The following is a 17,493-nucleotide window of genomic DNA, read 5'->3' on the forward strand; positions in this document are numbered from 1 at the left end:
ACATCCTGCAAGTGATAATTTCTGCTTGTAGCAATGACACATAGCGCTGCTCAATGACCTTCAGGGGTTCGTGCTTATTCAGTGATGAGCACTTGGAGTACATCTCCTGCAAGAGACACTCTGGGATTAATTTCCAGGCGGTGAAGTAGCAGGCTGTCCCGCTGGAGAGCATTAGAGGAAAGGGCAGAAGGAGCATTATCATCCAGTGCTGCAGACCAGCCAAGTAGGGCTGGAGCTTGACAGGAGACCAGCAGTCCTTCCTTTCTAAATGCTTCTCCACACGATCTGTTCACAACATCCCAGCCCAGTCACTTAGGATGCCCTCTGACAGAGGATTGAATCCTCTCAAGAGGCTGAAGTACAAGCACCAGTGCTTATCTGCTCATCAGTGTCAAAACTCAGGTGTTTGTGTGTACACACAGAAGAGGCAAGTTGGGCTGAAGGGTCTGAACTAGCACTATATCTAAGTTCCAGCACTCATGGTAGAATCTGAGACTCAGGTACCCAAACCTTTGTGCCTCCCTAGATCCTCAAATCTCTGTGGGCTTTAAATGGCTTAACAGCCAGTGATTCACTTGTAAACCATGAAAGACCTCGGAGCCTAAATTCCAGCCATCCTGTGAGATCATGGTTGGAACAGAGGCCAGCTGGGCCACTCTTTGCCACTGACTAGAGCAGGGTCTAAGTATCTATAAAAATTGGCCTCTGCCCTTATTCAGGGAAACCTTCTTTCATTTTGCATGCTTTATGTCTGAGTAGGGGCACAAAAACCACAAAACAAAACCCAAATAAGGATTGAATTCATTAACTATTAATACTATTCATTACTAGTATTTCAACAGTAGCATTTGTGTGCATGAACTTCATTACAAATGAAAATATATCCATCCTTCCCATGTCTTTTGAGCTCATTTATATGCAACATAGCTTGTCAAGAGATGGCAAACAAAAGATCCGGGAGGATGAGGATTTACTCTGAATAAGCTGATAGATACAAATGATTCTGAATCATATTGGAATTAAGTAACTTAGTGCGACTAATGCCACTGGCACTGCTATAGCCTTGACACTGGTAAGGGACTTAATCTAGGAAGCTCTTTTAATTTCTCAGAGGCTCCTGATGGTTAATTTTCTATTCCTTTTCCTTTTTTTGTTTCTCTTTCTTTGGGATTTGTCAGATAGAAAGGTTGATGTGTGAAAGGATCTAATCTAGGCTATGCTTATGTTATGGCAGGCAGGAGATGGAGGAATAAAAGGGGAGCAGGACAGAAAAAATATCTTGCAGTTCAGCTGGGCCACTAATATTTGCTAATTGCAATAAATATGATACTGCACAGAAGCTCCTAATGAGCTTATATAAAGCATTTTAATGGGATGCTGTCAGGTTAAACACTGTGTTCAAAAATATAAATGTCCTTAATAATTTCAGATTAAAACAGAATGAAGTCTGACTACCCTATTAATTTCCCCCCTCTGAACGGTATTTCACACAACTCGGCCACTGAAAACAGATGGGGCTTTATTCTGCTGCTCTCAGGCGGGAGCACACCTGGATCACACCAGAGAGGACAGTGCATGGATGTGCCAGGCAGTGCTGGAGATGCAGCTGCAGAGATGCAGAGGGGCCATGCTGTGTCCTGGCTCACCAGACTGCCTGGGCAGCTCGTGTGAGCTTTGGCCCAGCTTCAGGCACCAAGTCAGCAGCTCTGGGGCTTGCATGAGGGTTGTTGCCCTGAGACAGGAGCTCTGGGGCAAGAATGAGGGGTTTCACTCCAGGACAGCAGCTCTGGGGCTTGCAGGAGGTTTTTTCCTAGGTGTTAATGGGGCTGTTGCAGCTCCATCAGACCCAGCCCAGGGGTCCTCACATGCCACTGGATCGCACCGTGCAGCTTCATTTTCTTCTTTTAGAGCATGACTTAAATGTTTCCATGTTTAGATTACAGGCCTTTCAGAGCAGAGTTTAAATCCAGAGCAGTGACTGTGTTGAGTTTAACTGAAACTGAAGGAAAGAGCCTGTGGAAACTACTTCACAAAGAAGTTTTGTAAATAGTGGCTTGATACTATGGTGATGGGTTCCTAGAACTGCCGACTCCATTTTTCTGTCTATTCAATTCTTTATTTTTCTTCCAAACATGCAGATTTTAGTCCTCTCCTACATGGCAGTGTTGATTGTACATTTCTATGCATCAAACAAGTGCCAAGGAAATCAAACTTGGAGAATAGCAGTGCTGGATCTACTTCTCAGCCACATCTCTCACAGAAAGTGTTGGAGACAGCCAAATGCCTTTCCCTGCCTTGGTATCTCTAGAGGCCTCTGGATGTACTCATTTACTCTGGGTTTGGGTAAACCACAACGGATGGTCCAAATCTGAGAAGAGTGAGAGTACAGTGTTTGAACAAGAAAATCCACTCACAAACTGAAGGGCTCGGGTATGTGGCACATAGCTGAGGTCATGTCCTCTGCTGTTCACATCATCTGCCTGCTGAAGGCTCCCCTTGGTGCTGACCCTGCAGTCCTGCAGTCCACCTTTTCACCAGGATGAGCCCAAGGATGCTGCCTGCTCTAAGAGGAGCTAGACTGTGCTGGCAGCTTGGGCTTTGCCTGTGGATTACAGATGTCTGATCCCAAAAGTCCCTGGGCTTCAGGCCACGATCACCATGTTCTGGTAGGAGCGGCTGGCCTCTAGCATTGGAAGAATCTGGGTGTATCTATCCACATTTACTAGAAAGACACTGCAGCAAATAACAGTGGGCTTCTGCATTTGCTATCTAGTAAATTCTCCTCTCCCAGGTGGAAATATACTCTGCTTCTTTTATGCTGAAAAAGAGAAAAGAAATGCTTCCAAATAACCCACAGTCTGGATGGCTTCAACAGAAGCAAGAACAAGCACTTAGAGCGTGATAGAAGGATTACTGTTGTCACATAGCATTATCTGCAGGAGGACAAGCCCCATGTGCTGAGAGCTTTGTAAACATTTCAGACTACTTAGGGAATCTGCAACAAAAGCTGAAATGTTTGAAAACATATTTTTCCTAACCCATATATTTCCCAAATGAGTATGGACAAATTCAGGACTGGAACAAATCCAGTGAACATGTTGAACTACCATTAGGGAAGAGCAGAGGCAATTGTTTTGTGCTATCCTCTCCCTCCTGGAATGATGCAATATCTCCTAAATTCACTGAGAGGGAAAAAAAAAAAAAAAAAAAAAAAAGCCTATGCAATGTAATAAGGTTGAAAGTTTCTTTGGATTTGCTCAGTCTCCAAGCCTGGGCACAAGCCTGTGTCAGCTATACATGCAGTCTCCTGGCCCAGCCGATGGAGCAATTGAGCATGTTTTCTGTTTACTTCTTTTTCCAATCTCTTCCGTAAGCCAAAGATAAAGCCAATACAGCTTCAGCTGTACTTTTGAACCCATGTTTAAATGGGGTGGAAATAAATCTTAATAAGATTGTCCAGCCCTATTACCTTAAGTAGTATACCTCGAATGAACCCTGCTAAAGACTGTAATTCCCTTCTGAGATTTCAGTGTCATGGGCAAGTGGCTCATATTTCACTACTGTAGTTTGTGTCATCGTTGGATGCTTGGTAGAATTCCACAAATATCACATAAGAATTGGAGAAACCTACCTTTTTTAAAGATGTGGAAATAGTAGAAGATGTTTTCCCCTAATAAACACAAAAAATTTACTGCAAGCAGAAAATTACTTGGCATTTCTACTTCATGGGTATTTGGATGTAAAAACTTTACTCTCATAATTTCTTATAATTGGTATTTTGATGCTTCCTATTTCATCTCTGGATAAAATCAAGGTATTTTCCCAAGACTTACTGGTGGGCAGAACAGGGAAGGCAACAGCAGATGGGCAGGAGTTGAAGAACAGAGAAAATGCCAGAGAGGTCTCAGACTGAGTGTCTCCAGGGAGAACCGCACTGCGGCAGAGACATCACTTATTTAGGCTCTCTTGAGAACCACATACACAGTTGAAGAGAGAAAATATTTAAGTGTTTGCCTTAGGTAACATGCAAGAAAGGAAGAGATGATCCCAAATCTTTGGAAACTCACAGCAGTGTCCTTCAGGGCAGAGGGCATATGCCCTTCACATGAAGGACATGTGAAGCTCTAGTAGGTAGCAAGAAAAAATTAGTCTTTCTAGACTAAACTCACTTGGCTGTGCAGCAAATGGTATTTTTAGCTCACATTGTGCCCACAGCAGTCAACGAGTAACCCACAAAATGAAGGTCCAGAGGAGAAGCATCTCCTCCTTGTCTAAATTTAGCATAAGGCCTTGAAAGTACAGAGAAGGCAGCCAAGCATCATAAGTAGCCAGTGAATTTAGACAAGGAAGATAACTCAGTTCTGCTAAGTGGCTTTTGGGAAATAGTGGAAGGAGAAACAGGGATCTAATAACCTTTTACTGAAATGAAGTTAACCAGCTCTGGGCAGAAGCCTAGGGCTATCTCTGACTGTAGTCAGGGCTCATTCCTGCTGATTTTTCACACCTTCTATAGATATTTGGTATTGGATCAACACAGAGAGAAATTCGAGTATGTGGGCTCATCAGATGCTATGAACTATTGAGAGGAGAGTTCTGGGACTCATTGCAAGTAATGAGTGACTTTGTACAGGAGAACAAGATCAAGCCTGGAGTAGATGTGCTGGAGGGTGGCTGCCAAGCTGCATTCACTCCTGGGCATTCTCCAGGACTCTGATTTGTGAGCAGGCTGGCCTGAGGTAAGGCCCTGTGTCAAGTAGTGGAAAATAAATTTGACCTCCCTGTGCTGCCTCTTCACTACAAACAGCTCCATTTGGGTTAATTCCCAAGAACGCAGGCACTCCAGGTGGCAAAGACCAGATGTTCAGGCAGGCTTGGGGCCATGCTGGGATGGACTCACACTACAACCTTGTCTCACTCACGCTACGGCCTTGTCTTGCTCTTTGCGTTGACTCATTAAAGCATCCAGCTGCCTCCAGTTCTCCTCTGTCCCTCAAGGCAGCTTAATTAACAAGGCAGATTGTCAATTGAGTAATCACCTTGGAACAAGGAAATCTTTAAAGATTTGGCACCATTATCTAGGATAACCCAGCTGCTGAATTTCATTAGGAAAAGGAAGCAAATGCAAATGCTCAACCTGGAGGCACATTTCTGTGGGAGAAAGTAAAATTAATTTAGTGAAACTGAGTATTTTCTAAGCCTGTATCTCCCCCTTGGACATAATGGAGATGTTCAGCTCCTGGCTAACTTTGTCTCATAACCCTGGAACACGTTGGGGTGCTCCTCTGCCTCTTTTCCCCTGCAGGGACACCTGACCTCAGGAACAAGTGACGTGTGGCACAGGAGCACATGTGCTGCTCCTGGAACTGCCTTTGTCCTGCTGAACTTCCAATAGCAGCATGAAGCAGGGAGATGCTCTTGCTCAGGGTCTGATAATCTCTCTTTATCCCCAGATCTCAAGATGGTGCTGAACCCTGTACTGTAGGACCAGTGAGGGCCCTACAGTAGGCAGTGAGACTCACTATGCCTCAACAAAAATGTGGCATCCAGTCACTTTTCAGTCATAGTCTCCTTCCAGTACACTGGGAGAAGAGTGAAGAGCTGTCTTCTTACTCCCCCCACTTTATAGGACGTCAGAGTAGGCAGGGAGTAGTAAAGGACAGAAAAAAGACCCTTCAGCTACTTTATGTGCCAGGATGCTCCCCAAAGATCTGAAGAAACCAAATAATTCTAGGAGAGGAGTTTGCTGAGAAAACAAACACTCCTCCTGTGAAAAACTGTGAGCAGATTGAATGCTTTCCCTGGAGTTTTCCAATTTTTTAATTAAATGACTCAAAATGAAAACATACAGAAATGTGGTTGGTGTTTAAAAAGACGTTTTTTGTTAGAGAAATATTATTCTCCATCCTACACGTGTGGGAACTGCGTTTCTCAGCCTGCCATATCTCTTCCAGACACTACACATTCTTTTCACTTTCCCACATGATGCTTCTCCCTAAGCCTTAGATGTTTAAATACCTGACCAAAACATCTTTGAAAAAAAATCCTCACTCTTCAGTGTCATAACAAGACCCATATGCTGCTGGCTGGGGGAAGATAGGCAGTGCATAGGCATCTTGACAATCACCAAAAACCCATGACCCAAGAAAGCTGGCTTTGTAAAAAAAAATAAAATCTTATGAGGGTCATGATAAACATCAAAGAGTTGGCAGCACTAAGACAAATCAAACAGTTTAGGTGAGATTTTCCAGAGAAATTGCTTCCATTTCATCGATGCACTGTCTGTTATGCCTGAATATACCATTTGGAATTTGTGATAGATGCAGGAAATAGTAGTTTCCTTCTCAAAATCCTTTACACATGTGGTCCATATACCTGCAGCACAAAGGGATTGAGATCTCATGCCTAAGTCAGATGAGTGTCAGAAGGCCCACTGACTCTTGTAGCAACAGGATGTCCCAGAGACAAGCAACCTCTATCAGAGGTGCTTGTGTGTAAGGCTATCAACACTGCAGAGCATCTCCAAACAATTGGTGAAGTATCAAGTTATTATTATAACAAGTATACTTATTGCTAGACCTCTTGTTAAGAAGTGTCAGAGTATTTTGCATTTTATGACATATGTGTTTCCAATACACTGTTTATCATAACATCACAGCTTCACCCATTGGAAACACTGAACATGGTAAAGAATGCCATTCCAGGAAGATCAAGGGCAATTTAGGTTAAGTTAGCTTGAAAAGTTCTACTGGGAACTGGATTGCACGTGTGTCTCAGCTGCACAGCAGGTCTTGAAGGGTTGGTACACACAGCAACTGCAGAAATCAAGTTTTTCCCAAGTGGTCACTGGTGGCACAATCCCTATCTCCTCATATTGGACCAGAGACCACAGATCTGACCTATAGACATGCCCAGTGCTCTCAGCTGCCAATGAAGTTTGAATATTTGAAATACAGTGCTGTGCTGGGTACTCTGAAAGAAGAGCTCTTTGGCATCTCCGATTACACACCCACAGCAGTGGGAACTAGTTTTGGCTTAATCTTGCTGTGCCTCAGTCCCTCACATATAAACTCTGAATAACACCACACACAGGGCTCTGTGTGTGACTTATTGCTGAGTCATATCTAGCAATGTTTCAGCAGCGGAAATACGAAACATTCATTAAGTTTTAGTTCAGTGCAAATATAAATATGTTTCTCTGAGCAATCATGCTGGGACAAAGTATGACTAATTGCCCAGTGCTTCCCACGCACCACAACAGTGCTTCCTGGTGGGGCCTCACCCAATAAACCTCCCCAGACACACGGCAGAGGGCTCAGGCTGCCAGTCTAATGAGAAGAACTGAGCTGACCCACCCAACCGAGCTGACCTATCGGGAATAATATCGGGTCAGGGGAATAAAGGTATTTCTGAGATTTTTAAGAGTTATGATCCAAATTCAGTGGACTGAATGGAAAAGCTCCTCTTGATTCCAAGGGGTCTAGATCACACTCCCAAAGTCCCTCCTTCCCCAAGAAAGTGGGAGATGTGCGAATTATAAGTTTAACCTGAAGTCAGGTCCTTCATAATTCCTGTTCTATGATTAAGCACAACCTGAGACCCTCAGCTTGCTGTCACCTTTTAGATTTTTGAATTTCTGTGGAAAATTACTCAGGCGTTCAGATATTGCACACAGGACAGTTTTTGCGTGCTTTTACTTCCTCTTCAGACAAGTTCTCTGCCTACAGGAGTTTTCACTCAACCCTTCAGGGTTCAGGCTGGAGACCCCTTGCCTGAGTTTGGGCTGTCAGCTGGGGTTTGACACATTTGCACAACATATGGAGCTTCTGCAGTGCAGGGTCATTCTCTCATCAGAGCTTCCGTGGAGAAGCAGGAGAGACCATGCCCATCCAACTAAACTAGGAGAGCTGCTACTCACACAAACGTGCCCCAGCCAACAGGCCAGGGGTTCCCCTCTCACGACTGGTTCACCAGCAAGGATTTTACCACGTTCACAGTAACTGCATTAGTTACTGGGAAGTGTTCTGGGTACACTGTGTGATTGAGGGGTGCTGGCAAAGCCAGATCATATCCTGCAGTTCCACAAAGAACACATCACAAGGGCTTAGTGTGCACATGTATATTTACCTGCAAAATAGGTGACAACCACATGAAATTCAAGTTTGAAATTAGTGTCTATGGATTTACGAGGGGATTTTGAACCTAAACCTTTCAAACATCTCTCCAAACTCTTAATTTCATGCCCTCATGCTACCTGGTGTGGGTAAAAGTGTGTGCTCTTCCAAGAAGCACCTAAATGTGGAAACTTGAGCCATGCAAATGATGCTGAGAGAAGTGATGGGGTGTTGGGGGTTCCTGCCTGGACAGTGTGGAGGAGCTTCCTGAGATGAAGAAGCCATTGGCACCTCTCTGAAATGCTCCCTGTTATCTGTGATGGAAACAACAGTGTACTTCCCAAAGCATTCTTGGAATTTGTTGTGACTCCTCAAGGGCCACAGCCAGTTTACTGAGCCCAGTTTGGAGTCATTTGATCGAGAGTGTGCAGAGACAGCCTTTTTTTTTCCAAAAGCAATTTCTGTGATTGACAGACTCTGTGCGGAACCAAAGAGTAGCTCTTACCAGTCCCCATGTGCCCCACTGACTCAACTGTGACTTCAGCTGCTCCATGAAACCCAGGACTCCTTCGGGGAACTGATACTGGGCACTATTAACATGTCCATGACTAGCACTTGGAGCTTGTCAGGAGCCCATTCCTGTGCCCCGTATTTTCTTTCCCACAAGGAAGAAAGCATTTGGAGGATTTGCCAGTCTTTTATGTGAGTTTTAGAGGAGGCTTGAGATCTAAGGTAATCCTGAATGGTATGAATTTAACTGTGCAAACAATTAGTGTGTGGTGAGGGAGCTGATCACAGACTGTAAGGAAAGAAATAACAGAGACAGAGAACCAGCTGAATACACTGAATATGAAGATGAGAGACTGGGCACTCACCAGGTTTTTGGGAGAGCAAACTGGGCGTTTAGTTTGCAGTCTGAATGGCAAAGGAAGGGAAGGTGGTCCCACCCTCTAAATTACTGCCTGTAAAACAGGTCTGCAGCAAGAGAGGGCTCCAGACATTGTTAAATGCAATTATGGCTTCTAAATGCTGATGGCTGAACACAGAATATGTTGGAAATGCTGCAGATGTTACGAGGGATGGAAGAAAATGGGAGAAAAAACACATTGGTTCTTTTTTGCATGCTTTAAGTTACTGTAAATATCGTGGAATAAGTGTTCAGAAATGTGCTGTACAGCCTGTGCAAGTGCTCTTGCTTACAGACTCTGGGACAAACTACAGCTTCCAAATATTTCTTTCCGCAGATAAGGAAAATCCTCCCATCGGGGGATGGTGGGGGGAGGAGGGGAGGAGCACTTGAGAAATACGTAGCATCTTCTGTATTTCCTTAATTAGATCCTTAACCAGCATCCCAGCTGCAAACATTCATGCTAACTTCAACTGTCTCTCCTACCTGCCTGAAAAAGCTCTCCTCCTTCAGCCTGTAAGATCTCTCCTCCTCAAAGAAAGAAAAACAAACAGCAACAAACCAACCAACCAAACCAACCAAAAAAAAAAAAAAAAAAAAAAGAGGAAAGAAATCCTGTGCTATATTCCCAGATATGACTTCAACACATTCCTGCAAATGTAGACTTCTGAAAAGAGTGTTGATGTCTCTGCTAGCTCAAATACCCTCACTTGGAGCCTCCGTAGCACATAGCACACATACTCAAATTCTGCTTCAGAAACACAGTGAGGAGGCCTAGCCCCTGCCTGCCAGCCAGGTAGTGCAGTCCACAGAAGGAAACCTCACCTGCTGCTTTAATTGCAGAGGCTGGAGATGAAGCCTAACCCTGTGCTTATGCCCAGGACTCTCCTGGAATACCATCAGCTCCCACCAACCCACCACCAAGCCCTAGGGGCAGGGCATCTATGTCAGAGGAGGAAAATGGAGCTGGCAGAAGAGTTTGCCTTTTTCTGAATTCCAGAGGTTGCAAATTTTTAACCCGGAAATAACTTTGTGAGTAGTGGAGGGGGTTGTACTACACAGTTACAGGTACACTAAGTTTCCTCAAGGTAGGCTAAACCCTTGTTACAAACAAGCCTGGCTGCAACAGAAAGAAACTTCTTTCGTCTTTGCTTTCAATGACAAAGAACCAGCTTTGCCATCCATGGCATTTTACCCAAGTGTAAATGGGGAGTTGCTCCATGCCCTCCAGCTCTCTACCATTTCTGTCCCTTTTCCAGCACTGAAGCAGCTGCTGAGTGGACTGGGGAGGCCTCAGATTTCTCCCAAGTGGAAAAGCCCTTTTTCCCCAATAAAAGATCTAGGAAGGTAAAAGGTAAGAGACTACGGTCGGGCCAGGCAGCCCCATTGGCTTTGAAAGCCCTGTTTGAACGTGGTAATCCCTCCTCAGCAGGAAGCCCTTTAACCCAGGCTCAGCCTGTGAAGCAGGTGAAGGCTGTACCCAGGCAATTTTAACCCTTTATGAACTGTTGGCTGAATATTTTGGCTCATGGGGCAGAGAGGGCTTTCCAGGCGTGTGTCTGGCAGGCTCCCAACCTGGTATCTCCATGGGGTTTGTTTGTCACCATACATCCGCTTGTGGGTTTTTTCTGGGGCACCAGGGTCACTCATTTTTCCTTGTGGGCTTTCCTGATCTTCATGTTCAAAAAACTCTGTAAAGCCTTAAATAATAACGATTATTTCATTCTAATCGGTGTTTGCCTCCTGAATGTGAGTCTCCAGTGTTCAAGGCACTGCCTGGACACACTTCCCCCATGCTTGAGGACAGGCTGACAGCCCAAGTGAGCAGAGAGCTCTTGGGAAAAGAGGGGAGAGCAGGAGGGAGCCACGTGGGCTGCAGGAAATTCCCTGGGATTTCAGCCAAACCAGATGACACTGCTTCATGGATAGGATGCTCTCCTATGGGAAGTCACATGCAGAGAGATGCAGTCTTTCACAGTGAGTCCGGTTCAATCAGTGGCTGAAGGAGGAGCACAATCCACTGATAGAAAAAAATGCTTCACTGAAAGGGTTGTCAAGCAATGAAACTGGCTGCCCAGGGAAGTGGCTGAGTCACCACCCCTGGAGGTGACTCCTATACCTTAACAAAGGTAGTGTTAAGTTTATAGTTGAATTTGATAATCTTAAGGATCTGTTCCAACCTAAATGATTCTACAATTCTAAATAGGGTAAATACTGGCACTCAGAAATGCTCCTTTCTTGAGGATTTACACTATCAGACATTTTTATCTTCCTTCTCTAAAACGTTTGACTCAGCCATGTCCATTGCAGCTGCAGAACATCTTTAAGTGACTCTTAACATGTATCAAGTTAGCCAAGAGCAAAGCTGTACTCGTAGACCTTCAGATGAAATCTCTGGACATACTTCAGGCGATCTGCAGTGGCACCTAACTCCGGTGACCTGAGCAAGGCTGCTCAGCTTCAGTGACAGTGCTGGGGCAGTAGTCATTCACAGACACTCTTCTTCCAGGCTTCACCCCATTCTATCCCAAATATATGGGTTGTTTTTTTGTTTCTTTCTAAGGGTAGTGACTGCAAGATTGCTTGTGCTTCACTGTGCAAAGCTGGCTCTGCAGGCATGGGAGGCCCAGCACCCTGGGCTCATGTTGCCCTGGCTGGAGGATGCTCTTGGGGAGCTCTGAGCATGCAAGCCGGTGCTGGTGGGTTTGGTGCAGTCAGAAGTCATCATTCATCCTGCAGACTGCTCTCAAGATGCTATGACACATTATTGGCTTTCTGTGGCAAGTAATTGGGTTGATATGCTGGAAAAACCTTCCCACTTCTCTGCTTATCCCAGAGCACTAACTGCAGTCTGCACAACCACTCTGCAAGGTAATTTCAGGGTGTTGCCTTTTGCTTAGGATCTTCCCCTGCAAACTGTAATATTCACTGGGACAAGTGTCACATGGCAACACTAGTGTCTAAGTAAAGACCTTTTATTTAAGGTCTAGTCTGCAAAACAGAACTGGTGGTCCAGGCCTATGGGAAACATAGAGTTATCTGCAAAAATATACATATTTCTTACCAAATCTGATGAAATACTAATTTAAAGCATAGTCCTATTCTAAAATGAATACATGAAAGTGGGGCAATTTTATTGGGCAGGAGTACTGCTTGTGCATGTGCTGAGTCATGGGTTTTTGTTACAGAAATGTACGTGTGCCATATTTTATTCCCAGCATCTGTTTAGAAACAGCTCCGCGTGGGAGCTGGAGGTCTTGCTCACTAACAGCCTCTCTGGCTGAGATAAATGGACTCCCCATGACACTGCAGAATATGTGTTGAATTTCAGGAAGTCTAAATTCCATAGGTTTCTGGGATATCCTGATTCTGAAAATGCTAATTTTAGCAAATTGGCTCCAGCCTGTCTTAAAGACATGTTTGAAATGTGTAATTTTAGGTTTGAAAGGAAGTATTTAGCTAGAGGGTCAGGAACATACTTCAGATGAATGGTCTTTTTTCCTCCTCTATTGAAATAACGCCAACAAAAGTTTGGGAGGAAATTTAAGGAAATTCAGTTAGATTCTCATGCCACCTGCTGCAGAACAAGACACATCAATTCTGTCTCTTCCCTTCTTAAACTGCTACAGTAAATAATAGAGAAAGTATATACGTATGAGACTCCTGGTGTCCTTCAGTAATATATTCTTCATCTGTTACAGGTGAATACCCTGTGTTATTGCAACAGTCATGTTATCCACAAAAAGTTACCCATGCTATTCAGTCTGTGGCTGAAAGGAGAAAATAGGGAAAGAGGCACTTTAAGAACCTTTGCATGACTTCAGAGGTTTTTCTGAAGTCTAAAGGATTTTGTTAAGAACCAGAACCATTATGACTCATATATCCCTAATCAAAATGCTGGGTGCATGAAAAGCTGTTCAGTTGTTCAGAGACTGAACTACGTCCCCTTACAAGAGAAAAATAATACACACAGAGGAAGCACTTAAATAATTGATGTGCTTTTCTTTTATCTGCATGTAGGAGTGACAGGAAATCCATGTAGCTGGCACTAATGGATAGCATCAGTATGTCAATAATTACTAATGAGGAAGAAGTAGAAGTGCATTTGTCCTGAAGTGACTGATCTTTCTTTCTTCTTTATCTCCTTGTGTTACAATGGGAAATTAATAGTGTAAATTTTAGAATTCTGCTCACTAATACATCATTTTGATAGCGATGCTTTCAAAAGCCTTTTTTGGTATGAATTCAGTCCAAAATGACTGTACACTTGCTTACACGTAATCCACATTCTGCAATCCAAGATCCTTTCTTTGTGTCTTCTGCGCTACAGTCAAACAACAAAATAAAACTTTGTTTTCATCGAATGTTCAATTTTCCATTCCGCATCAGTGAAAGAGTGCAACCATGATGGAATTAAACACAAACCAGAAATTTAAAAACACCCAATGCTTTCACTGTGAAAAATTGCATAACCATTTTCGGCATAGAAATAGGATACTCTTACTGAATAAAGCTTCTTGTTAAAAAATTATTGGTGTATCAACCCGTTCATATCCAGTTTTTAATTCAAAGATTGCATTCAGCCGTTCCCCCCAAGTTGCTTGTCCGAGGGAACAATTACGCAGCTGTTCCTGCTGCATTCTTGTGTAGGCTGAAAGCAGCCTAAAAAACTCTGGCATTAATTTCCTGTAACTACAAAGTGCAGTTCTCCAGGTTGTTTGTGAGGCATAGAGGTTACTGAAGCAATACATAGACTTGACACTAATATTGTGCTTTGGCTAAATTTATTTATATCTGCGTGCATGTGTACACACGGGCGCATGCATACGGCTGTACAGTTTGTGTTATAAGCAGGGCTCTGGATTCCAGCCACATCGCAGTGCTAATGATACCTGTCACTGCACCAACTTTTTTGCAGCTATATTATCTGGCTGGATTCAAAACCAAGGATTTTGAAAGTACAACACCGGCCTTATTAAGCTCATTGGGTTCAGCAAAGGGGTATTTCTGCACTGATGGACACTAATCAGTGTTTTAGCAAGTTCAATGATGATTTTTTGCAACCCTTTTCATGCAGATTTTACTGCTAAAGTTTTAAAGTTTGACCTAGCTAGTCAAAGAGCAATAGCCACGAAAAGAATTATGTCAAAATACATAACATGAGTAACAAGCTGTCAGCAACTGGTTCACTAAGATTGCCTAAAAACTGCGATGGAGTACCATCATTTCTCTCTCCAGTGCTGGTTTTGTGTATATTTGTGTATGCATATTTGCATCCACATATCTATGCAAAGAGAAACCAGAGTAATATGCAAGATCCATGCAGCAGGTGTGCATTGGGACTGGTTGGTTGTGTCTGGCATGGGACAGGGGGAGTCCTGCTGCCCAGGAACGGGGCTGGAGACAGGGCCAGCTCTGGCTGGGGTGTCATGGGAGGATGATTAAAGGAACAGAGAGAAACAAACTTTTCCTCTGTGTGTGCTGGCACGTTTCTAATCACATTCACATCTAAACATCACTTCATCTTTACTTTTCATTCCTGTTCATAGCAAACTGCTTCCTTCCCTCAAATCATGCATCCAGCCATGAATGCTTTTCTGGAGGAAAACTCCTTGGTCCTTTCAGCAGCAAAGGTAATTGAGATATCAGTAACTTCTGCACACAAGATGCCATGCAGGCTCAGTATCAGTTTCATCATTGATATCAGATGCCAGCTAAATACTGTCACTGTCACCCTGAAATATCCCACCCTCAACTCAGAGTGCTTAATAAGCAAACTGGGGTCAGGCCCTTAAAATCAAAGCCTGGAGAAGGGAAATTTTGCTGGTTAACAGATCGGCCCTTTGAGAAGGTAAGCGGGAAATATTCATCTTCGTCTCTCCTCTGTGCAGCAGCACAGGGAATTGTGCATGGTGCAGCTCACTCTGCACCATATACATAATTTATGTTTTTCCACTCTGGTTATGAGTGTGCAGCTTTGGACTTGGGATTATTTTTTTTGTAAAATGGAAGCAGAGAGAGGAGGAGAAAAGATAAACACTGCAGCAGCCTTCTCCTTCTCCAGCCCCACTTTTTAGCCCAGAACCTCATCTCTGACACACAGCCTTCACAGATGAGTGAAATCTGAGTGCTACACAGTATATGTGTGTATATATACATACATGAAAAGAGAAACGCCTGCCTTGGCAAAAGGAGAAAAAAAAATATGTTTCCAATGGTTCACCTCTTTATCAGTAAAATGCCTTGGCATACAATTAGGCTAGCATTTTGACAAGAGTTTCCTTTTGTACAGGCAGTCTAGAGAGGGTTCATAATTCCTATAGAAGTTTAAAAAAAGACAGCTGAGAAATATGCTTCTTGCTGATGTGCTCTTCTGCTCAGTGAAGTCTGACATATACAGCCCTGAGAGCTAGTAAAGGACTTCTTCCCAGATATAGGCAAAACACGTAAGGCACTTATTTTGAAAACAAGGTACATTTCTATTTCCTTTCAGCAAATAACCCCTCTGCATTACGTTTATCTGCCCTTGCTGCGTCCGTTACTGTCCAGGAAGGTTTATCAAGGAGCAAACAGGATACATACACAGTGCCTGGTCCTGCAGGACCCATCCCCAGAAACTCTCCATAGTGAGCTTGAGAATACGCACATCAATACCATCATCTCTCCGGACACCGACACTTCAGACCATCTGTCTGAATTAATGAGCCCTTCCTCCTACCCAGCCTCTGTGCCTTTAGAGAAAATCCAGGCATTACCAGCCACACCACCCCTCCACCACGGACTCGTAAGGCACCGCACCAGGGTCTGCAGTGGTTTCAGGGAGTTTCTCCTTTCCCTGCTGCGGCTCCGGCTCCCTTCAAAAGCAAGCAGCTTCGCGTGTGACTTTGCAATCTGAGAATGTGAACTAGTCGGCAGGACACTGGGGTAAATATAAATCTGGCGCTTACCCACAGGCAGTCCCTCGCAGTCTGACATCGTGAGAGAAGTCCTCCTCACCGGGGGCTTAGGAAAACCACTGCAGGACCGCAACACGGGTCCTTCTGTTTGCAAAGGCAAGGGGTAAAAAATATCTAACAGTTTGTAGCCACCCTTCTCTTGCACTCTACATCTACCCACCCAGAGAGCTGTAGCAACAGTCCCGTCCCTGCCTTCTCATTATGGGATGTAAAGATAAGAATGTGCTTTTGTGCCAAAAGAGTGTGCTATTGGTGGATAAATTTGTTGTCATCCCTCCCCTTCGCAGAGTTTCCTCTTTAATGTCACAGAGGCACATTACCCTGTCGGAAAGGCCATCGAATATTTATGAAACGGCTTTTACGAGCTAAGCTGCAAATCTGCGCTGGAAAACCGAGCTAATTGCTGTGCGGTGGGGCTGGTGGTGGGAGCCGCACCGGAGAGCTCTCCTGCCTCCCGGGGGGCTGCGGGGGGAGGTGGTGGGCTGGGGGATAGGCTCTGACATCTCGCTCTGTACCTGCTCGTTCTGCAGATTAAGTAAGGGTCCGGATATAAACCCTCACTGTTGGAAAGGGGGGCAGAAGCCTGTGTGTATCTCTTTAAGGGGGAAGGAAAAAAAAAAAGATCTTTTGTTTATATTGTAATATCTGAGAAATTTTTCTGTGACACTGTTACTAAAGGCTGTATCATGGTTTCTAATAATATTGTGAGCGCGTATTTCTCTGTGACTGCGTGATTTTTCTTGCTTAAAACAAGCCACTTTAATGATACTTTAGTGGCTGTTCCTACAACTTGGTTTTTTTTAATCTTTGGAGATGTTTATGTGGGATTTGCTTGGTATGAGATTCCCAGAGTGGTCCAGTCAGTAGAGAGTACCCCTGCACACTGGTGTGCTCATTAGGCACCTTAATGAAGTACAAGCACAGGCTCTGGCAGTGTTGGAGCCAGGCAAGGCTTGGCAGGGAGATGTGTGGGAGCCGGTGGGTGCCTCAGCACCCGGGGGGGTGGTTTGCTGCCACTTTTTCTCCTGGGAACAGCCAGGAACAGTCCGGGCTTTGCCTGACACAGACTCTAGTGCCTGAGCCCTTCACAAATGTTGCCGTTTCAGACTCAGAGCCTGAGGGAGGGCTGGGAGGAGAGGGAGGCAAGGAGGGCACTCCCTGGGGGGGTCTCTGGGAAGTGCTTCCAGACCATGTGGCCAGGCACAGCACCTCAGAGAAATGAGCCATTGGAACCCCAGTATATACCCATTTGTTCAAAATGCCTTGAACAAAAAAGGCCTAATTTGCATGAAGTATACTAGGAGCTCAATGTGCCCAACACCTCTGAAAAATTTGGGCTGTTTTTACTCATATGCTTCAGTCTAAGCACCCAAAGGCTGACACTGCTGGCTCTGCCTGAGCTCTCTCTGAAGAGAAGCCTTTTAATACTCTGCTGGTTACTCAGCAGCATAGCTAGCCAGGGATTCAATTCAGGATGGCAGGCCAGTGACTAAGAAGCTAAAATAGCTGCAAATGTAGA

At 44.4% G+C, this 17,493-nt stretch overlaps 1 protein-coding gene across 1 annotated transcript in view; it reads right to left on the reverse strand.

Annotated features, from left to right (window-relative positions):
• Nucleotides 1–16,113, reverse strand: part of EML1 (EMAP like 1) — a 124,678-nt gene extending 108,565 nt beyond the window's left edge. Inside the window, exon 1 of the mRNA XM_039381124.1 lies at nucleotides 15,966–16,113. Coding sequence (XP_039237058.1) covers nucleotides 15,966–15,993 — 28 coding nt within the window. The 5' untranslated portion in view covers nucleotides 15,994–16,113. The remainder of the gene's footprint in view (nucleotides 1–15,965) is intronic.
• Between the last annotated feature and the right edge of the window lie 1,380 nt (nucleotides 16,114–17,493).

The sequence above is a fragment of the Pipra filicauda genome, unplaced genomic scaffold (assembly GCF_003945595.2).
Source record: "Pipra filicauda isolate LSUMZ 115617 unplaced genomic scaffold, ASM394559v2 scaffold212_size3012638_pilon, whole genome shotgun sequence".
Taxonomy (NCBI): Eukaryota; Metazoa; Chordata; class Aves; order Passeriformes; family Pipridae; genus Pipra; species Pipra filicauda.